The 24,126-nt window shown below is 38.7% G+C and overlaps 1 protein-coding gene across 3 annotated transcripts in view; it reads right to left on the minus strand.

Moving 5' to 3' along the window:
- The window catches only part of LOC106878278 (uncharacterized), a 213,508-nt gene extending 192,342 nt beyond the window's left edge, over window positions 1–21,166 (minus strand). For all 3 annotated transcript variants that reach the window (XR_016238985.1, XM_089345481.1, XM_089345480.1), the window contains exons 1-4: window positions 21,042–21,166; window positions 10,928–11,203; window positions 7,743–7,790; window positions 1,689–1,762 (exon numbers count right to left, since the gene is read on the minus strand). Coding sequence is in view for 2 of the 3 variants with exons in the window: in XM_089345481.1 (XP_089201607.1) it covers window positions 1,689–1,762; window positions 7,743–7,790; window positions 10,928–11,201 (396 nt within the window). In the remaining variant the exon portion in view is untranslated. The remainder of the gene's footprint in view (window positions 1–1,688; window positions 1,763–7,742; window positions 7,791–10,927; window positions 11,204–21,041) is intronic.
- Window positions 21,167–24,126: the final 2,960 nt, after the last annotated feature.

The following is a 24,126-nucleotide window of genomic DNA, read 5'->3' on the forward strand; positions in this document are numbered from 1 at the left end:
AGGAGTACATTATCAAATGTATAGCAGTTCATGTTAGTGCCTATAGTTGTTATTGCTTAGCTCCAGGTAAGTTTTGATCCAGCAGACCCATGATCAAAGGCTTCCAACTGTGACCATCCCATCTTATATTCAGATATAATGTATCTAGGACTAGATTATCTAAGGCAGGGGTTTTCAAACTGTGGTCCGCGGACCACAGGGGGTCTGCAAGGACAAGACAGGGGGTCCGTGGACAGCAAATACTTTTTATGGGCAATTTGATTTTATATATGTTTTTTAATTGAAATCTTTTAATTGACAATAAACTTATTTGTTAAATACTGTTAAATGAATAAATGTAAAAATATGTTATTTTAAGCAAATATTTATGTATAAATTTCATAAGCGTTTATAAGGGGGTCCCTAAAGTAAAGCCTGAAATATAAAGGGGTCCGCAAGTCAAAAAGTTTGAAAACCCCTGATCTAAGGCATAGTACAGTGTTAGTACTGAAGGCTATATTTGTTGTTTAGGCCCAGGTCAGTCCTGATTCAACTGACCTTTGAGCAAAGATGTTCCAGCTGTGGCTATCCCAGACATAATGTATCTAAAACTACACCATCTAATGTATAAAACAGAAGCCAGTATTAGCGGCTATATTATTGTTTAGGTGTAGGTCAGTTCAGATTCAACTGACCTTTGATCAAAGATGTCACAGCTTTGACCATTCCGTGGTTTGAGACATAATGCATCTAGGACTACATTATCTAATGTATAGCAGTTAGTATTAGTGGTGTAGCGTACACTTGAGTAAAATTCCTCTCCTTTCTATTATATATACATACATACGAACGTAGTAGATAACAGATAGCCTTTGGCCACATTTTGGACCCTGTTGTGTCCACTACTCTGATTGGTTAGTATCGGCGCAATTTGTCTTATATTTGTTGTTTAGCACCACGTTAGTTCTTATCCAACAGACCTACAATCAAGATGTCACATCAGTGACCATTCTGTCTTTTATTCAGGCATAGTATATCTAGGGCTACATTAGGTAGTAGTAAGTAAGCCTTACCCAACAGTAAGTATTAGCAGTTATAGTTGTTATTTAACCCCAGGTCAGACCTGATCCAGCAAACATATAATCCAGCCGTTGCGTCTTATATTCATAAACTCCTTCATTAGGTTTATAATATCCTGTTCTAAGATCACAGCAACTTGTAGACCCACTAACAGCCAAGACATCATAATCCCCATAATCATCAATAACATTTAACAATCACTTTCTATGCTGGCATGGGTTGGACAGCTTAACAAAAACTGGCAAGGCCAGGGGCTGCACCAGGTTCCATTGTCTGTTTTGGCTTGGTTTCTATGGATGGATGCTCTTCCCAGCACCAACCACTCCACAGAGTGTACTGGGTGCTTTTTACATGGCACCATCTCCAGTGCTTTTTATGCAGCACCTTAGTTTTAGGATTTCAATTCTGTTGTGGTGGGCAGGTCTTTTTGAGTACAGCAATGTGCTACATATCACAGTCCTCTGCCATCTCCTTCTTAAGTTCTTTGAGATCAGCCTTCAATATTTCATCCCATGTCTTCCTGGGTCTCCTGCTACTTCCCTTTGCTCTCATTGTAGTGCCTTTCCATTTCAATCCCACCACACCAACGCAGACAAAACAGAAACAATAAATGATATGTTTCCACTTACTTGGTTAGCAATAAAATCCAGAACCAGAGTTGTTAGCGGATCAGATTTGGCAAGATTTAACAACTTCAAGCAGACTGGAAATATTTGTAAAAGGAAAGGTAGAATTTCAGGAATTTGAGATTGAAATACTTTAGACTAATATTTGGCATAAAGAGCAAACAGGCCCACTAACAGGGCTTAAATCATATATCTATCACTTGTTGACTATGTGTGTGTGTGTGTGTAAATTACACACACACACACACACACACATATATATATTTAATTATATCAAAGGAAAATGGAAATTAATAAAAATTTTCACTTCCTAGCGTATAAAAGTTTTAATTTTTCATTTCGTTTCTTTTGGGATTTTATCCCTAATTTTTGTGGTTCTGGAACCTAGCTGTTCTTTCTAGCGTAAGGAATCCCATGAGTGGATTCCTCTTATGTATTTAGATATACACTGTACCTTATGAGTATGTATATATATATATATATATATATATATATATATCATCATCATTTAACTTCCATTTTCCATGCTGGCGTCGGTTGGATGGTTTGACTAAAAACTGGTGGCTGGGGATCTGCACTAGGTTCCAATCTGATTTAGCATGGTTTCTATAGCTGGACACCCTTCCAAACACCAACCACCCCAAGAATGCACTGGGTGCCTTTTATGTGCCAGTTACAAAATACCAGTATTGGCCACAACTATGACCTCACATTGGCTTGACAGATCTTCTCAAGTACAGTCTTGGTCACTCATCACTGCTTCCGTGAGGCCCAAAGTGCCAAGGGTGCTTCATGCTTCATACATGCCACCAGTAGGAGTACCAGTCATGCGACACTGGCATCAGCCATAACTACGATTTCACTTAGTTTGATGTGTCTTCTCAAGCATGGCACATTGCCAAAGGTCACTGGCACCTGTCATTGGCTCCATGAGACCCAATGTTTGATATATGTATATATATATATATCCTTTTATCTTTTGCTTGTTTCAGTCATTAGAGTGCAGCCATGATGGGGCACTGCCTTCAAGTATTTTAGTCTTTAAGCTTGGTACTTGTTCTATCAGTCTTTCTTAACAATCTACTAAATTATGGGGATGTAAACACACCAACACTGGTTGTCAAGTGGTGGTGGGATACACACACACACGCACACACATAGGCACATATATATGACGGGCTTCTTTCAGGTTCCATCTACCAAATCCACTCAAGGCTTTGGTTGGCCCAAAGCTATAATATAAGACATTTGTTCTAGGTGCCACACAATAGGACTAAACCCCCAGACTATGTGGTTGGAAAATATGCTTCTTACCACACAGCCACACCTGTGCCTATATATATAACTCCATATTTCCCGGAAGAAATGTCACATAACAGAACTTCATTTCAAGGGGTTTTTTAACAACCTCAACTGACCAAGATTGTATTTCTACCTCCAGTAGTAGAGAGGTTATACACCTCTCATCTGTAGGTTTGATTGACAAGAGGTGTGAAACCAATGATAACTCCCTGACCAGTGATAATCAACAACTACATTATATGTATATATATCATCATCATTTAATGTCCATTGTCTATGCTGGCATGGGTTGGACAGCTTGACTAGAGCTGGTAAGATGCACCAGACTCCAGTCTGATTTGGCTTTCTACGGTTGGATGCCCTTCCTGACACCAACAAGTCTGTGAGTGTAATGGGTGCTTTTACATGCTACCGGCATGGGTGCCATTTGCGTGAGACCAGTATTTGCTCAGCTTGATGGGCCTTCTTCTCAAGCATGACATAATGGCAAAGGTCTCAGTCATTGCCTCCATGAGGCATATATATATATATATATATATATATATATACACACACATCTTTTATCTTTTACTTGTTTCAACCATTAGACTGTGGCCATGCTGGGGTACCACCTTGAAGAATTTTAGTTGAATGACTCAACCCCAGTACTATTTTTCACTTTTTTTGTATTAAGCCTGGAAGTTATTCCATTGATCTCTTTTATCAAACTGCTAATTTACAGGGGCGTAAACACACCAACACCAGTTGATGGGAGGACAAACAGACACAAGGACACACACAAACGTACACACAAAAATATATATATATCATCATCATCATTGTTTAATGTCCGCTTTTCATGCTAGCATGGGTTGGACGATTTGATTGAGGACTGGTGAACCAGGTGGCTACACCAGGCTCCAATCTGATTTGGCAGAGTTTCGACAGCTGGATGCCCTTCCTAATGCCAACCACTCTGAGAGTGTAGTGGGTGCTTTTACGTGCCACCGGCACGAAGGCTAGTCAAGAGGTACTGGCAACGGCCACGCTCGAAATGGTGTATTTTATGTGCCACCTGCACGGGAGCCAGTCAAGCGGCACTGGCAATGATCTCGCTTGAATGTCCTTACACATGCCAGGGCAGAGGTGCCATCACGATTTCACTTTCGCTTGCCTCAACAGGTTTTCGCAAGCCGAGTTTCTGTGTCCAATGAAGGAGACGACATTGGCATGGGTGCTATCCGTTGAAATTAGTTCGATTTCACTTGCCTCAACAGGTCTTCGCAAGCCGAGTTTAGTGTCCAACGTAGGAAGGTACGCATAAGTGGGCTGGCTACACCCCTGGCAGAGGCCTTGGATTTAGGTCTCACTTGGCTTGCCGGGTCTTCTCACGCACAGCATATTTCCAAGGATCTCGGTCAGAAGTCATTGCCTCGGTGAGGCCCAATGTTCGAAGGTCATGCCTCACCACCTCATCCCAGGTCTTCCTGGGCCTACCTCTTCCATAGGTTCCCACAACTGCTAGGATGCGGCACTTTTTCACACAGCTGTCTTTATCCATTCTCGCCACATGCCCATACCAGCGCAAATGTCTCTCTTGCACACCACAACTGATGCTTCTTAGGTTCAACTTTTATATATATATATATATATATATATATATATATATATATATACATACATGCATATATATATATGTGATAGGCTGCTTTCAGTTCTATCAACCAAATTTACACATAAGGTCTTGGTTAGCACAAGGCTATAGCAGAAGATACTTGCTGAAGGTGGCACACAGTGGGACTGAACCCTGAACCATGTGGTTTGGAAGCAAGCTTCTGACTACATAGCCACACCTATAAATATATATGTATTACATATTGCCGGCAGCATTAACTCATATCTAAGTAGTTAATCTGTAGTAAGTGATTGAACTTCATCTTGATGGATGCAAAGGGGGCTGGTGCCTGAGGTAACTATTCAGGCCAAGGGTGGTATAGAAGAGCCAGGGCCATTAATGTCTATGACTGGATGCCTTTCTTAACACCTCCCATTTTACAGAGTGTATTGGATGAGTTTCTTTTGTGGCATCAGCACTGTAAGGGCTGTCATCTCTATTTCACGAAAAAAAAAAAAAACTTACACATAAACTTCCCCAACACATATTCCAACACTATGTGAATACTAACCCCTATGCATACTTTGACAAAACTCTTGTAGACTTGCAGCATCTCTACCTTTTTTCCATCAAACTTTAACTTCTAGTCTTTTGGTCCTAGTGAAAGGGATTCTATTTTGCCTTATCAGCAACAAGGTGACCTCACTAGTGCTGGTGCTGCAAGAAAAATGGGAGGTAAACTAAATGAGGAGTGACAATACAGAGCTTGAGAGGGTTCATTTGTCTTCCTGAGGACAAGACAACCCCTACAGTGCTGGTGCCACAGAAGAAACTCATTCAATGCACTCTGTAAAATGGGATGTGTTAAGAAGGGTATCCAATCATAGAAACAATACCACCATGAAAAACGAACATAAAATGACAATGATGACAATTTTTTCATTTATCCTTTACATCTCTCAGCCATCAGACTGTAACCATGCTGGGACATCACCTTGAAGAATTATAGTTGAATGAAATCGACCGAAGTGCTTACTTTATTTCTTTTAAGCCTGATGCTTATTGTATTGGTCTCTTTTGCCAAATGACTACTTTGTTTTTTAAGCCTGGTATTTATTTTGTTGGTCCCTTTTTATAGGGACATAAACACATCAACACTGGTTGTTAAGCAGTGAGAGAGGACAAAGACAGACACAAAGACACACACACGCATGCATGCATGTGCACATACACACACACACACATGGGTTTCTTTCAGTTTCTGTCTACCAAATCCACTCACAAGGTTTTGGGCAGCCTGAGGTTAGAGTAGAAGACATTTTCCCAAGGTGCCATGTACTGGGACTGAACTTGGAACCATATGGTTCAGAGGCAAACTTCTTATCACACAGTCATCTACATATACACACTGCATCTATGGGTCTGCCACATTTAGGTGGAAAATATACTTCACGATATATATATATATAAATATATGCACAGTTCAAATTTACAGAAAACAAAAGACAAATACAGGTGAGGGAACAACAAGCAGGTATATTAGTTTGACACTCAGGAAGAATGGAAAAGTCTTTGATGTTTCAAGCCTATGCTCTTTGACAGAAAGGGTTAAGAGGACGAAAAAATGGAGAAAGGACGGAAAAAAACGGAGAGAGAAAAGTAATGAGTAGACACACACACACACACACACACAGGTGATTGTAGTGAATAATGGAGAGAAACCTAAGAGTGGTTCAGGGGCATGGGTTGCAGTAGATATGTGAGGACACTGAGGGTGATAGCAGATAAGCAAGATGCTAATGATGGATAACAGCCAGGGGGCAGGTGGGAAGAAGGTGATTGGTGGAAACAGTAGGTGGGGGAAGATAATGAGAAATGGAAGTAGTTTGGTGGAGAGGAGGAAAAGAGGTAACTGAGAAAGCGGGGAGGATGTAGTATGCACCTATTCTGCTCTCAGGTGATAGAGAAGTGATGAGTGACATATACATAATATAATACTATATATACATGTGTGTGTATGTGTGTATATATGTATATATAAATCTTTGTTAACCTAAACAAATAATGTTACAGAATTGAAATAGTAAAATGTTGAAAATGTACAGAGAATATATGATGTTTGATTTAAATCTTAGTCTATATATATATATATATATCATTTAACGTCCGCTTTCCACATATATATATATATATATATATATATACTCTTTTAATCTTTTAAATCTTTTATTTGTTTCAGTCATTTGACTGCAGCCATGCTGGAGCAGTGCCTTTAGTCAAACAAATCAACCCCAGAACTTATTCTTTGTAAGCCTACTACTTATTCTATCGGTCTCTTTTGCTGAACCGCTATTTTATGGGGACATAGACACACCAACATTGGTTGTCAAGTGATGCTTCAAGAACATCAGATGGTACCATTGTTTCCAACAAAGAATTGCATACGCGCATGTGTCAGCCAGCAGCCTCTCAACTCAGAGCTATCCATTGCATGCACTGGTACAGACATGTTCTCTATCTCCTGCTAGATCATCCTACCAGGGCTATACTCTCATTTGACCCAGTAGCTGTGAGCTAGAAGAAGCCTCATGGCAGGCCCTGCACCAGATGGCTGGACATGATTAAGAAAGATCTTCAGCAGCTTGGTGTCACCTTGGAGGATGCAGAGAGCCTGGCATTGGACTACCAGTGATGGAGAACACTGGTGGACCTGGTCAGCTCAATGCATGATGACATCTCTGAGATCACTAACTTGGACTGACCTCAGCCCTATCAAGCAAGCAAGCATACACAGCTCAAGAGCAACAATTGCAGGCAAACTAATATACAGAATCAGATGCATCTCCTTTTTCTACATATGTTGTTCATTACCACTTAACTGGAAATCCAGCCGAGATGACATTTAAGCCATTTCCACTGTAGCATGACAGGGTTAAACAACAACCTGACATCTGGGGTGCTTTTAGTAGAGTCCACCCTATTACAAGTATTCAGGCTAAGTGTCCCCATTTGAAGATACCCTGCTTCCTCCCTCCCTCCCACCAACCTTGGAGACCTTGTAAAAGGGTCTATTACTGTCTTCCCCCTTAACTAAAAGATTTTTTTAAATCACCCATTTACACACAAACATTTATGGCATGTAAGTAAAGAAATAAGTTTACCTTCAATGACTGATGCCAGAAAATTCACTTCAGTCACTTCTAATAAACCTAGAATTCAAATAAGACAACAGAAATTTGTAATAATGGTTACAGTTGTTGTTCAATTCAATATTTATGAGATGAGGGTACTTATATTATGTATACTGTTTATATTAAGCAGACTGGTATCCTCATCTCAATTGTTCTTTCACCACGTTTCAGCTGTTGTACTCTCCAGAATTATTGAGGTGGTTTGTGCTGAAACCAGTTGTATCTGGTATAACAACAGAGTTCAACACAAGACACCTGAGGAAGGTCAGAGTGTACAACAGCCAAAATGGAGTGAAAGCAACAATCAAAACGGGGACACCAGTTTGACTAATATAAACAGTATACACAGTTGTTGTTGTTGTTTAGCAGCTGTAGGTCAGTATTGATCCAGCAGACCTATAATCAAAGATGTAACCATCCCATCTTTTTATTCAGACATAGTGTATCTAGGATTACATTATCTAATGTATAATAGTTAATATTGATGGTTACAGTCGCTGTTGCTGTTTAAGCCCATGGCCATCCTCATTCAGCAGACCTATGATCAAATATGTTCCAACCACGACCATCCCATCCTGTTTAGATGTAGTGTACATAGGACAACATAATCCATTGCTCTTACTTTTTAAAAGTAAGTTTGCTGAGATTTGAAGAAGACTTGGCTGCTATTGTTAGCAGGTTGAGTAACTACAGAGTAGATCTCTTGTTAGCAATGTTTTGTGTTGAGCTGAATTTGGAGGGGAGGGGATCAATCAATTTTGAGGGCATTCAATTAGTCACTAGTACTAAAGATTGTGGAGGCACATGGCTTGGTGGTTAGGGTGTTGGACTCATGATCGTAAGATTGTGGTTTCAATTCCAGGCGATGTGTTGTGTTCTTGAGCAAAACACTTCATTTCATGTTGCTCCTGTCCACTCAGCTGGCAAAAATGAGTAATCCTGCGATGGACTGGTGTCCCATCCAGCTCTTGTCAAACTGTCCAACCCATGCCGGTATGAAAAGAAGATGTTAAATGACGATGATGACGTACAAGGCCTGAAAGGTGAGAGCTAGTTGATTACATCAACCTCAGTGATCAATTAGTACTTATTTTATGAACCCCATAAGGATAAAAGGCAAAACAGACCTTGGCAGAATTTGAACTGAGAACATAAAGACATGAAATGGTACTAAGTATTTTGTCTGGTGTACTAACAATTTTGTCAGCTCACCACCCTAATCCTTTAGCATTTAAACTAAAGCCATACCCAACTAAAATATTCTGTTTTATACTCAAACTGTTTTATACTCAAAGTGGCCAGATTTGGTCTCTCACACCAACCCTACAATAAAAATTCTAAAAATTAAGTTACTATATCAGAATTTCAAAGCCAGAAGATAATTCTTGATTAATTCAAAACAATGTGAATAAAAAAAGTATCAATTTTGACAGGATAATGGAAATGCTAAAGGGTTGCTCTTTGCTCGTTTGCTTGTTTCAGTCATTTGATTGTGGCCACGCTGGAGCACGGCCTTTAGTTGAGCAAATCGACACCAGGACTTATTCTTTGGAAGCCTAGTACTTATTCTATCGGTCTCTTTTGCCGAACCACTAAGTTACGGGGACGTAAACACACCAACATCGGTTGTCAAGCGATGTTGGGGGGACAAACACAGACACACAAACATATACATACACATATATATACATATATACAACGGGCTTCTTTCAGTTTCCGTCTACCAAATCCACTCACAAGGCTTTGGTCGGCCCGAGGCTATAGTATAAGACACTTGCCCAAGGTGCCACACAGTGGGAATGGACCCAGAACCATGTGGTTGATAAGCAAGCTACTTACCACACAGCCACTCCTGCGCCTATAATAATAATGGTTTTAAATTTTGGCACAAGCCCAGCAATTTCAAGGAAGGAAGTAAGTCAATTACACTAACCCCAGTGCTCAACTGGTACTTATTTCCTTGACCCCACAAGGATGAAAGGCAAAGTTGACCATGGCAGAATTTGAACTCAGAACATACAGACAGATGAAACGCTGCTAAGCATTTTGTTCAGTGTACTAACCATTCTGCAATCTTGCCTTCTTACTACATACATACACACAGATACAACATACACTCATACATACAAATGTTCACAATCTCACACATAAACTCACATCACATGCACATATATACACACAACTACAACATCTGACTACAACAACATTGTAATTAGCTAGTATAGTCCTAGATACATCATATCCTGAATTAAAGATAAGATGGTTATAGCTGGAACAAAACTGACCTGTGGTTAAACAACAAAACAGTTACTAATACTGACTACTGTGGAGGTGTGTGGCTGAGTGGTTAGAGTGTTGGGCTCATGATCATAAGGTTGAGGTTTCAATTCCTGGACCGGGCGATGCATTGTGTTCTTGAGCAAAACACTTCATTTCATGCTGCTCCAGTCTACTCAGCCGGCAAAAATGAGTAATCTTGCAACATATTGGCATCCCATCCAGATAGGGAATATATACACCATGAAACCAGGAAACCAGCCCTTATGAGTCGGTATGGCTAGAATACTAACTACTATACATTTCACACAAACATGAAATTGAAATCAAATTCGCTGATGTAGCCAATGACAGCACTGCCTGACTGGCATTTGTGCTAGTGGAACGTTAAGATCACCATCCGAGTGTGACCATTGCCAGGACTGCTGACTGGCTCCTGTGCCGGTGGCACGTAAAAAGCACCATTCAAGAGTGATCATTACTAGCGTCACCTTACTGGCACTTGTGCCGGTGGCACGTGAAAAACAACATTCGAGCGAGGTCGTTGCCAGTGCTGCTGGACTGGCTCCTGTGCCGGTGGCATGTAAAAAGCACCATTCAAGTGTGGTCGATGCCAGTGCTGGCTGACTGGCTCCCATGCCGTTGGCACGTAAAAGCACCCACTACACTCCCGGAGTGGTTGGCATTAGGAAAGGCATCCAGCTGTAGAAACTCTGCCAGATCAGATTGGAGTCTGGTGCAGCCATCTGGCTCGCCAGTCCTCAGTCAAACCGTCCAACCCATGCCAGCATGGAAAGCGGATGTTAAACGATGATGATGATGCACATATATACACAGAAATGCACACACACTACAAACATATAAATCACTACAGAAACCTATAAGAATGATGACTGTGTTCTTGAGAACATCGTATTTGTGTGTGATTAGCAATGGCAGCTGCTCGCAATTCTGTAGGAGTCGTAGAAATTCATTAAGAACCAATTTCTTCTTGACAATCAAATAACTTGGTTCTTCAAGCAGTTCCACCAAACAGGCCACACAACTTGTTGATGTTTTCGTAGTGAGAACATCATCAAAGTTCTTGCATTTAATGGTCCAGATGGTGCTGTGTCTTGGATGGTTGCTTGTTTCAAACACGTTCTGCTCCATCACTGAAACAATAAGAGAGGGCAGAGAAGAATTTTTAATGACTGTGAATACAATGTTGCTGTTGTTGTTGTTGATGTAATTGTTGTTTAGCCCCAGGTTAGTCTTGGCCTAACAGATCTATGATTAAAAATGTTACATCTATAACCATCACTTGTTAAGATTATCCCTACAGATAAAGTGTTTTAATATACTTTGTAGCATATTATGGTTGCATAAGGTGCAGGTGTGGCTGTGTGCATAAGCACAGGCATGGCTGTGTGGTAAGAAGCTTGGTTCCCAACCACATGGTTCCAAGTTCAGTCCCACCATGTGGCAACTTGAGCCAGTGTCTTCTACTATAGCTTTGGGCTGACCAAAACCTCATGAGTGGATTTGGTAGATGGAAGCTGAAAGAAGCCTGTCATATATGTGTGTGTTTGTGTGTGTCTGTATTTGTCCACCCATCACTGCTTGACAACCAGTGTTGGTGTGGTTACATCCCTGTGACTTGGCAGTTCTGCAAAGGAGAATGATAGAATAACTATTAGACTTTAAAAAAATAAGTCCTAGGGTCGATTTGTTTGACTAAAGAGCCTCAAGGTGATGCTCCAGTATGGCCACAGTCACATGACTGAAACAAGAAAAAGAATAAAAGAATCCCATTTCCTATTCAGATACCATGAACCTAGGCCACAGTGCAATGACTGAAACAAGTAAAAGAGATTCTAAGTTACAACAAAACTTACTGATGTCACCAGGAAATGATCCACACATGGTTGTTGAAGGCAACCAATCAAAACCTTTATAAGGTCTCTCAGAAATGAAAATATAAACAATGAAACCAGCCAACATGAATTCAGACACATCAGTAGCACATGGGCCACACATCAACAACCTTTCATCAACAACCAGCTGTTGATCTTGACTACAAGACCCGATACATATGAAGAACAATCTGTGACAAAGCCTATTATTATGAAAGGAAATTTCATTTCCTTTCCTGTCACACTGGCAAACAATTCTGTTTGATGCTCATCTAATTTATTGTTTTACTTGTTTCAGTTATTTGATTGTGGTCATGCTAGAGCACTGACTTTGGTCAAACAAATCGACCCCAGGACGTTTTTTTTTAAACCCTAGTACTTATTCTATTGGTTCCTTTTGTCAAACTAAGTTACAGGGATGTAAACACACTAACATCAGTTGTCAAGCAATGGTGTGGGGACAAACAGACAGATACACACATGGGCTTCTTTCAGTTTGTCTACCAAATCCACTCACAAGGTTTTGGTCAGTCTGAGGCTATAGTAGAAGACATTTTCCCAAGGTGTCATACAGTGGGACTGAATCCGGAACCATGTGGTTAGGAAGCAAGCTTCTTACCACATGGCCACTCTTGTGACTAATAGATACATATTGATAACTTGTAGGGACACCTACACTGAGTTCTACTTCTATTTGTTCCATCAAATCTAGACAGCCAGCCAGAGATAGTTAGGCAGGTGGACAGATATATACATAGGCTAATAGAGAAGGAAAACAAACAGACAGACGACATACAGACTGACAGACAAACAGACAGATAGATAAGCTAATAGAAAGGGAAGACTGACAGAAAGACAGATGATCAGATGGATGGACAGACAAACTGACAGATAGACAGACAGCCAGACAGATGGACAAGTAGATGGGCAGACTGACAGGCAGACAGATGGATGAGCAGACATACAGACAGACAGGCAGGCAGGCTAATAGAGAAGGAAGACAGATGGACAGTTATATGGACAGACAGATAGATAGATAGAGAAGAAAGACAGGCAGACAGATGGATGGGCAGACATACAGACAGACAGGCAGGCAGGCTAATAGAGAAAGAAGACAGATGAACAGTTATATGGACAGACAGGCAGACAGACAGATACATAGATAGGCTAAAAGAGAAGAAAGACTTTGGATGTGAGAGAACAGTTGTCAGTAAAAGCAAGCATGAAATAAATTCTTTCAAAAGCCTCAGAACTGACTGACATCTTCAGTTACCTAGGGGACCTAATTAGCAGTGGAGTAGGAGTGTTCTGAAAGCATAGTAGCCAGAGTAAGAACACAGAAGAAATAAGTTTAGGGAGCTAGCTGCAAGGGATTCTCTCTTCAGGTAAAGAGTAGATTGGATGGCATTACATGGTAATAGAACACAGGTACCAAATATGAAGAAAGGAAAACAACCATGAAAGCAGGAAAAAAAAACAAATGAAACATGCTCTGTTGAATGTCTAATGTTAGGCTGAATGAATAAAAACAGTTGAGAGAAAAGCTGGGTATAAAAGGAATCAGGTAATGTGTGCAAAAGGGAAGATCGCATTGGTACAAGAATGCGATACATATGAAGAGTAATGTTTGGGGAAAGTAGTGCTCTGGTAGAAGGAACCTGTAGAAGAGAAAGACTAGGGATTATACAGGTAAAAACAATGGAAGTTGATCTCTGGATATGACTACATATCCAGAGGGCCAAAACTTACAAAAAAGAAAAGGAAAAAAGAAATGGGATCAATTCATTCAGCTAATGAATTTGTTTATGAATTTGTTTTAGAAGATTCCTGTTGTGAAATCAAGAGTTGAAACAGATATTGTTATATTTTGGGATGATCAATTTTTTTTCTCCAAATAAACAGAATAGGAGGATACGCATTGATGGTGTAGTTGCTGAAGAGGTCAGAGATGTGTGACAACAGATTTCAGATGTGTGAGGAAAGATTTTCAGAGACTGTATATAAGATAAAATAAGAACAAAAATAAAGGAGTGAAGAGCAAATATGTAGTGCATGTGTTTATTTGGCAAATAAAATAAACATAACAAAATCATCTCTAGTTTAAGAAGCTTTTTCTTGTAAATACTGTGACTTAATTATATTTTATCTTTTACTTGTTTCAGTCATTCGACTATGGCCATCTTGGGGCACTACCTTCAGGGGTTTTAGTACAAATCTTTTCCAGGTTATTTTGCATACTTTCATCGAATGTGACATCAAAATCACGTGTAAACAGGATGAAGATTATTTTCGGAACATTTTCCCATTATGCACCATTTGGGGTATTTATACCCCCAAAACCTCTAATATCTCAAAAACCACTTTACCGATTTATGTGAAACTTATTTCATTCTGTTTCAGGGTAAACTTAATTCATTATATTTTCCCATTATGTGCTAGTTTGGCTGAATAACATTGCAAGCAAACAAGATTCAATTTGATTTTTAATAGTATATATATATATATATAATAATTTTCCAGAGGATGTAGCAACCGTTACCAATATAGCATAAGAACTTACCTTAGGGGATCATTAACTAGATTCCTTAAGGGTCGTTCTCACAGTTTATATTTATATTATAAGGTTTTTAACTTTTAAATTTTCATATTCAAAAGAGACAAAGACTTCAAACTCGAGAAATGTTAACATAGAGTGGTGAATAAATCGATATATCGAGTTTGAAGTCTCTGTCTCTTTTGAATATGAAAATTTAAAAGTTAAAAACCTTATAATATATATATATATATATATATATATATATATATATATCTACACACACGACAGGCTTCTTTCAGTTTCCATTTACCAACTCCACTCAGAAGGTTTTGGTAAAAGACACTTGCCCTAGTACCACGCAGTAGGACTGAAGCTGGATCTATCTATATATATATATATATATATATATATATATATATATATAAAATAAATCCAACAAAATTATTGAAAGCAATGCCCCAGCATAGCTTCAATACAATGACTGCACCTAATAAACAATTTTAAAAAAAAAACATACATATATGCAAACAGACACACACACAAACAGGCAGGTTGGGCCAAATGTCACACACAAAATACATTCATTACATTCCAGAATTGTCAGACATGTTTCAATTTTTCTGAAATTGAAGAAAATAAATAAAATAATGATGAATACACACATACTTGCACATAATGAATAAAATGATTAATAATAATAATGATGATGATTTCATTTGCCACTAGGGTGAAGGATGAGGGGGATGATACACAGACAGACATAAAGTGTGGGGGTTTATATATAATAAAATGATAAAAAAAAATTGAGTATACATGGTATACACTAAAAAGAAGGGACATATGCATAGCATACAAAGGCAAAAAAACAAAAAAAATGGCAGGGAGGATGATAGAGATGTGGCCCTCTTGATACAGGAAGGCCTCCAGAGATAATCAAGGAACTGTCTGAGATTTCTTTGAAACCCTAGGAGCAAGTGCCCTCTCTAATTCCTTCTCTCTGACTCACAGGTCTACACTTAGAGAAGTACCATCCACTCTTGCCATTTTCACAACTGTCACTCACCTTTCAGTAAACTCACTCGAGGACAGCACTTCCCTCTCCACTCTCAATTTCCTTTTCAAGTGAAACTCGAAGGAGTCAATGAGAGATCTACCAAAGGAGAATGTATCTGTCTTCATGTCTTTCAGCCTTGTCCACCAAACCACTTCTTTTGCCACAGCCACCAGGCAAAGGGAAACTGCCTTGCCTGCCTGATTGAAGAAGGGCAGTGGTACAATCATCACTACAGACTCAGCTGACCGACAGATCTGTCCCACACGTGACAGCAGCTGTTCAACATAAGCCCACAAGTCAGCAATGCCCAGACACTGAACAAGGGCATGCAGAATGGTTTCATTACTCTGCGTGCACCTCGGACAAATCTGTCATAATAATAATATAGTATAAATAAAAATGTTTTGGTGCGTGACTTCTGGCCCAGCCTCTGTGTGTATATGTATATGTGTGTGTGTGTGTGTGTACAGATTCACACACACACACACACACATATGTATATACACTAGCGAAGCTAGAGTGTGTGCCGCCCAGGGTGGCCCCTCTGTTTTCCACCCCTGAACCCCACAAAACGCACATATTGCCTACAGCAGATCCAAAAGTGGTGCCTGTTTAAAAGTGCTGGCCCTACCACCCCCGCCTAGCTATTCCATATATATATATATATATATATATATATATATATATATATATATTTACATATGTGTGTGTGTGTGTGTGTGTGTGTGTGCGTTTTCATATGTGTGAAGGTGTATATTTTTATATATGTGCATAGATATGTATGTATAGATGCTTGTGTGTATGATACACACACACACACACACACATATATTCTCAGATACATACAAATATATACATTTTACACTAACATATGTATGTGCACACACACATAATCACAGAGTACTGAAAAAGTGTACACCCACACAAGTATGTGTACACTCATACACACACACACGCACACTCACGAGTATCAAGAGAATACCTTGCTATAATTAGCAACCGTCTCGATACTGTATTACAAGAAGCAGAAACATCTTCCACTCTGGCATCCAGTAAGTAAAGATATATATATATATTTATATATTTATACATACATCTTTAGATACATATATGTGTGTGTGTGTGTGTGTGTGTATATATATATATATATATATATATATATATATATATATATATATATATAAAACTTATCTAAACCTAATATGCCTACAACATCTAAGACACCACTAATCTTAGAAGTTAGCGAGAACAGCAGAAGGTACATCAACATCACCATTATCACAACTGGGAGAGAGATAGGGAGAGAGAATGAAATATGTGAGGAGATGCTGGCTGAGAAAGGATGCGCCAAAAGTGTGAGCCAGGGTGTAGTCTCAGGTCAGGTTTTGAATGTGGTAGTGATAGCTGTGACTTGTGTTAGTGTAGCACGAAGCAGGAAAAAAGAGAACAAGAGAGTAAGAAAGTTATCAGCCTACTCAGGTTACACTGAGGAAAATAGGTAGGCTGTCAGGTAGGTAGGTAAGGTGAGGAAATTTAGGTAAGAGTAATGCAGTACTGTAAAACCATGCAAAGCTGTATCAGCCCAAGCTAGCAAAGGGATTTTTCAGGGTAGTTCTCCTAGCAGATGTAAAGTGAGAACACCTGGAGATTTATATATATATATATATATATATATATATATATACACACACACACATTTATGTATATATACATACTTATACAAGCATACTTTTAACTGAGAAACGGGTGGGAAGGTGGGAAAGGTGATTGAGGTAGTCCACATAAGTGTGTGATAGGAAATTTATGCTGAGACTAGGTTTGCTAAGTAGTACAACAACTATTCGACTAGTATTTCTGTCTATATTCCTCAACCAGGACTGCCAGATGAACAAAACAATTGATTTTTATGATGCCCTTTTGCAAACAACCTCAATGACAAATGACAGTGATCTTATCTTCCAAGGCATGTTACACAGTACCTAGGTGGCTTCCGTGGTGTGCAGGGAGGGTATGAAGTTGTTTCCTGAAATGAAGAGGGAACAAGGCTACTGGAGTTTTCTGCAATGCAAATGACCTAATGATCTGCATCACCAACTTCAGTAAACCAGCCTTTCACCTGATCACCCATCAATCTAGTTGCCACACAAACCAGATAGACTATATTCTCATCAGAAAACAGGACAGGAGGTGAAGAATATACTCCTCAACATAAGTTGTTAGTGATTTAGCTGTGTGGGTATAGAGTCTCCCTTGGTTTTATTACAGAATCTTGCATACCATTATATAACATGTGTTACATATTTACTTGTGGAAATAATACAGGAAACAAACTAAAAATAACAGCGAGACTTTATTCCTCTGCTAAATAATACAATGGACAAAATAAACACATCACAGATTCTGGTGGTTATAGTTCATCCATTGTTTGGATAATTCAGCCCTGGCCATCAGTCGTTACATGTTCTTCATTATAAAGGCACAAAAATAACATAACTTGCCTTCATGAAAATTGCTCACTCCTCTGTCACAGATGATTTTGTTAACTCAATATATATGCAGAGATAGGCTCCACTGTAGATTCAGGCTAGTTTTAGAATGTATTACATACAATGTGATTGGATCCGTGATCCAGTCCCGCACAATACTCAACCAATCAAAGTATAGGACTCAACCAATGTTCCAAACACAAATGATAGGTCAGACGACCGCTTGTTAATGTATGGTGCCTATAATAGGCTAATCGACTCCAATGTGCCATAATAGGAATTGGTCACACTACAGTGACTTCGGACTTTGGGCTAGCAGGATTTCAAGAAGCAAACCTGTCTGGAAAAGGAATATTTCATCCTCTGAATAGTCAGAAATTAGGAACTTTGCAAACAGAACAGAGGTGTAGCTAGGTTCTAAAGTTTGGGGGAGTAAGCACATTAGTAAAAAAAAGGGTGCCATGACACATAACAAACAATGTTTAACTCATTTTTCTTACATTATTTACATTTGATGGATATTTGTCCTCATCATGTTTGTTGTTAACACACCGAAACAAGAGGTGGACAAATATCCGTCAAATGTAAATAATGTACACAATTCCTCATCTCTTAGATATAGAACTGTCATTTTTCTTATATTACGCGAAATATTTCATTAGCTATAATATACTTAATAGTATTCTACAGTCATTAATTTCATGTTTCAGCAACAATGTCATTATGTATGAAACTTATAACTCCTGATGGAGGTGTGACATGACAAAAGATGAAATTCCACAAAATCGTCCAATGTTGAAATGTTATGACGTCAGGGTTTGTTTTGGTTCTTCAGATGTTATCGGCCACCAACACATGACTGGAGATTGAGCAGACAGTTCAAAAACATGAGAGGTTGGTCAAATAATGTAATGATTCCAGAAAATTTTTCCAAAGCTATATGAGTAACGAGAGAGAGAGAGAGAGAGAGAGAGAGAGAGAGAGAAAGAGAGATTTGACTTTTATCATACAAGTGAAATAAAGAATTAAAAAGCATTATTGAAAAGGGCTCAATTTTGAAAAATGTGCTCCATGAGGAGCATTTGTTCCTATTACTATCCTATTAGTTATGCCACTGATGGGGGACTCTGCCTGGTCCTTTGCAAAGGTCTTCACAAGATCTTCATGAGTGTTCCCAAGCTGCCAACCTCTATGAAAGGGAAGAAAAACTCTAATCATCAATAGAACCATGTTCTATACACGGAGCAGTCAGCTGGAAATTATGCCAAACTATTCTGGGTATAAAGCAGTGGAGTTAGGCCAATCCAAATATTTTCAATTTGGTCTGCAATCATTTTGACTCCTGGTGTGGGCCTCACCATGTACCAATATAGGCAATGTCGATTTGATAAGAGGGAGTTAATATACAGAACAATATAATTACAATAAACAAATTATCTGTTCGTGTTGTTCAGTAAACTGGAGACTCAATACAATCTTGATTTCTTATCAAGTTGTGAAACACTCATCTTCGTTTACAACAAATTTTACACACACACACACACAGAGGCGTATACAAATACGTACATACATACATACGTACGTGCATACATACATACGTACGTACATACATATGTACGTACGTACGTACATACATACGTACGTACATACATATGTACGTACGTACGTACATACATACGTACGTACATACATACATATGTACGTACATACATATGTACGTACATACATATGTACGTACATACATACATACATACGTACATACATACGTACATACATACGTACATACGTACGTACATACATACATACGTACGTACATACATACATACGGACGTACATACACATAGTCATACATACAAACATATTACATACATATATACATACATATATTCATACATACATACATTCATACATACATACACACATACATACATACATACATACATACATACATACAGTCGACCAATAATTTTTTATAAGCTGGCAAAAAGGCATCAACTGGGTGTTACGAGACAAAAATATTGTACAATATTCCTAGAAAACCCTGAAGTATCGGGACCTGACAGTGAACTATCTCTTCCAGCCTGTAGAGTTTAAGACGTTCGTAGGGACAGGGACACAAACCGCGAAGATCTTGTCAACGGTGGCAGCTCACCTCACCGAGGTGTCAGGTGTTGCCCGTGAGGGCGCTTGGCTTTCCCAACGCCTTACTCTCGCCATCGCCCGAGCTGGCTTACTTCAATGGGTTCCGTTAAACCTTGTCGTGTGCGACCAGTTGCTCTGACAAAATGGTTTCAATACAGTTTTAACAGAATAATTTGGAAGAATTAGAAGAAAGTTTTCCGGTAATTTTCTTCCAACTAAATAAATGTTTATATTAATAAGAATTTGCCAGCAAAATTTTATAAAAAGGCAATGTTCTAAAAGATGTATATGTCTATAGGTTATATATGAAAATAAAAGTCTGTTAAATTACATTAAATAAATAAAATTTCATGAAAACGAAATTCAGACGAAACACTTCAGCTGGCAAAATGATGATTCGAGCAATTTTCATTGAAATTTCTTTCGTTGATGAAAGTGAATATTATTTATATCTTAAAGTGATTAAACAAATAATGAAGATTTAATGATAAAGATTCTAATGAAAGGAAAAAAGAATTTAAGGAACAGACGATTCATTTAACGCGGGCAAAAAATGATCAAATATTCAGGAAATTGTCCGAGACGTGTTAAATAATTCAATGAATAATGCAGATTTTTTTATTTCTACAGTAGACATATGAACCACAATGAATATTTTAGACAAAATTTAAACAAAAATGCTTCATCTTTATCCAACAAGAATTCAAAATTGCTTCATAAAAATGAATGATTTCCATTTTTATATTTTATATTTCAATGAAATATAAAAATCATATTTAATATATATATATTCGTTTTATATTTCAATAAAATATAAATATTATAAACATGTTAAACTTGAACAAAATGAGTGGTATTAGACAAATAATTATATTATACCGAGAATGATTGATGATTTCCTTCGTCTTGTTCAATGAAAAGATTTTCTTCAAATGACAGACGACTTCTGTTGACGACGGACTTTTTCCGTGAACGTTTTTTTTTTCCGAGTTTTTAAAAAATTTTATTTTAATCGCTTTTGTTTTACTTTTAAATAATTATCAAAATGATAAAAATCGACTATGTTTTTGTTTTGTATATCAATAACAAAAATACATGTTGAAAAAACAAAATAACAATTATATATATATATAAAGCCTCGGGCCGACCAAAGCCTCGTGAGTGGATTTAGTACGCGGAAACAGTGTGTGTGTGTGTGTGTGTGTGTGTGTGTATATATATATATATATATATATATATATATATATATATATATATATATATACACACACACACACACACACACACACACACACACACACACACACACATATAAATATACGTATGTATGTATGTATGTATGTACGGCGCATGGCTCAGTGGCCCGGTTCAGTAGTTAGAGCGTCAAGTTTACGATCGGACCAGGCTGCGTGTTGTGTTCTTGAGCAAGACACTTTATTTCACATTGCTCCAGTTCTCTCAGCTGTAGAAATGAGTTGCGACGTCACTGGTGCCAAGCTGTATCGGCCCCTTTGCCTTTCCCTTGGATAACACTGGTGGCGTGGAGAGGGGAGGCCGGTATGCATGGGTGACTGCTGGTTTTCCACAAACAACCTTGCCTAGACTTGTGCCTCGGAGAGTAAATTTCATGGTCAGTCATGACTGAAGGGGGTCTCAGCATGTATGTATGAAGGGGTTCGAAAAGTTCCTGGCTTTGGATAAAAGAAAATACAGGAGTGTCAGTTAAATATGATTTTATTCAACAGATTCTCCTCTCAGATTCACAGGCTTATTGCAGCACCACGTATAAACACACACACGCCAATTTTATTACATGTATAACATGTATGTATGTGATACATCATCATCATCATCGTTTAACGTCCGCTTTCCATGCTAGCATGGGTTGGACGATTTGACTGAGGACTGGTGAACCAGATGGCTACACCAGGCTCCAATCTGATTTGGTAAAGTTTCTACAGCTGGATGTCCTTCCTAACGCCAACCACTCCGAGAGTGTAGTGGGTGCTTTTACGTGCCACTGGCACGGAAGCCAGATAGCTGGTGCTCTGGCAACGATCACGCTCGGACGGTGCTCTTAGTGATCTACTGGTACAGGTGCCATATAATACAAAAGAATGACAAAACAAAAAAAAAGGGAGAAAGTAAAATAATTAAAAAAAGCATCAATGCAGCACCAAGTGCTTCAATTAGTCACACACCACAATGTTCAACAAGACCTACATTACCACAAGTGATGGTGAAGCTAAGGCATTGGAAAAGCCAAGCACCCTCACAGGCATCACCTGACACCTTGGCGAGGTGAGCTGCTAATGATGACAAGAACTTCACCATTAGTGGTACAGTCCCTCCAAATGTCTCAAACGCCACAGGTTGGAAGAGATAGTTCATTGCCAGGTCCCAATACCTCAGGGTTTTGATCTGGACTAATTCCAACAGAGAGATGTATGAAGCTCTGTTACAGTGGATAGAGCTGGGTTTGTCAGTTCCTGTTACAGTTGAGGATTGACGGAAGCAGAGACAATCTGCATTCAGGTGCCCCTTTCAACTCTCTCCTTGATCAATCTGATCAATTTTCAAGATGTTGCCTACTTTCTGCTAGTACAAAATTCTCAGAGGACTGGATCGATGCCCTGCTTGTGGCCAACATTGGAGGTCTACTTAGTCTTGTTAAGCTCCACATTTCCATCACACTCAGAGTGGGAACTGATCTCTGTGAGGGTCTGAGATGTCACTGTTGCAGCTTCTTAACTGCACAGGTCTTCACAGTCTGTCTTGCCACCCAAATGCCAGTCGTTTTGCTCATCAGACTGAGCTAAACTTAATCATTAAGAGGGCTCTGGCTTGGATTAATATCCCCTCAGCTGGTGGGATTATCCAGAAGTGATGGGAAGAGACCAGATGGTCTCACCCTCTGTCCCTGGAGAAGAAGTAGGTGCCTTATCTGAGATACCAAAGTCTGTAACTCTTTTGCTCTCCCCACCCCCATATCCTGGATGCTGTGGTAAATGGGAGGGTTACTGCTTCTGTAGCCAAAGGGAACAAAAACCCTGGGGTATCAGGACCTGGCTGTGAACTGTCTCTTCCAACCGGTGGTGTTTGAGATGTTTGGAGAGACTGGGCCACTAACAGTGAAGTTCTTGTCATTGGCAGCTCACCTCAGCAAGGTGTCAGATGATGCCTGTGAGGGTGCATGCCTTTTCCAACATCTTAGCCTCACCATTGCCTGTGGTAATGCTGTGAGCATGCTGGCTTGCTTCAGTAGGTTTCTTTGAACCTTGTATATATATGTTGGATATCCTGAGTAACCAAAACGAAGTAAATGCTATATTATCATATAAAGATTGTTATTTTAGATTAATGTTTCCATTTTTTAGCACCATCATTTTCTTCACTTATTAAGGTAGCATTACTGAAAGTATGACTTTCTTTATTAAAGAGAAAATATAACTCTATTTCAAAATATGTTTTACAGAAAAAGTTCTTAGAAAAGAAATTTATGAATAAAGATACATTTTTATCTCCATGCTAGCAATAAAACAAAAGTGCATTTTGCTCCAAAAACTAATATGAGAGTTTCTCTCATGGTATCTACTGCAGTATAGTGTGTTCTAACTGAACATGCAGGTTCAAGTGGGCATAAATATTACCTGTCGATATTTTTATCAGCTCTGACAAAAGTTAAATACCAATTCTGATATATAATAGAATATCAATTCTGATATATAGCGTAAAGTTTTTTCTGATCTCATCACACTTTGCTGTTTAATTTTCATATCAACCTACCACTCAACTTGTAATGAAAATTACACCATTATGTTTTGAAAAAACTGCCACCCAATCATATTTAAATACTTAATTGTGCATTTTGAATTATATCACATAACATTATATTACAAGTACAATCGCAATTTTAATTTAGTATTTATCACAAATTCTAGTAACAGGTCTGTGATAATTTTGC

The sequence above is a fragment of the Octopus bimaculoides genome, chromosome 29 (assembly GCF_046866305.1).
Source record: "Octopus bimaculoides isolate indiv1 chromosome 29, ASM4686630v1, whole genome shotgun sequence".
In the NCBI taxonomy this organism is placed as follows: domain Eukaryota; kingdom Metazoa; phylum Mollusca; class Cephalopoda; order Octopoda; family Octopodidae; genus Octopus; species Octopus bimaculoides.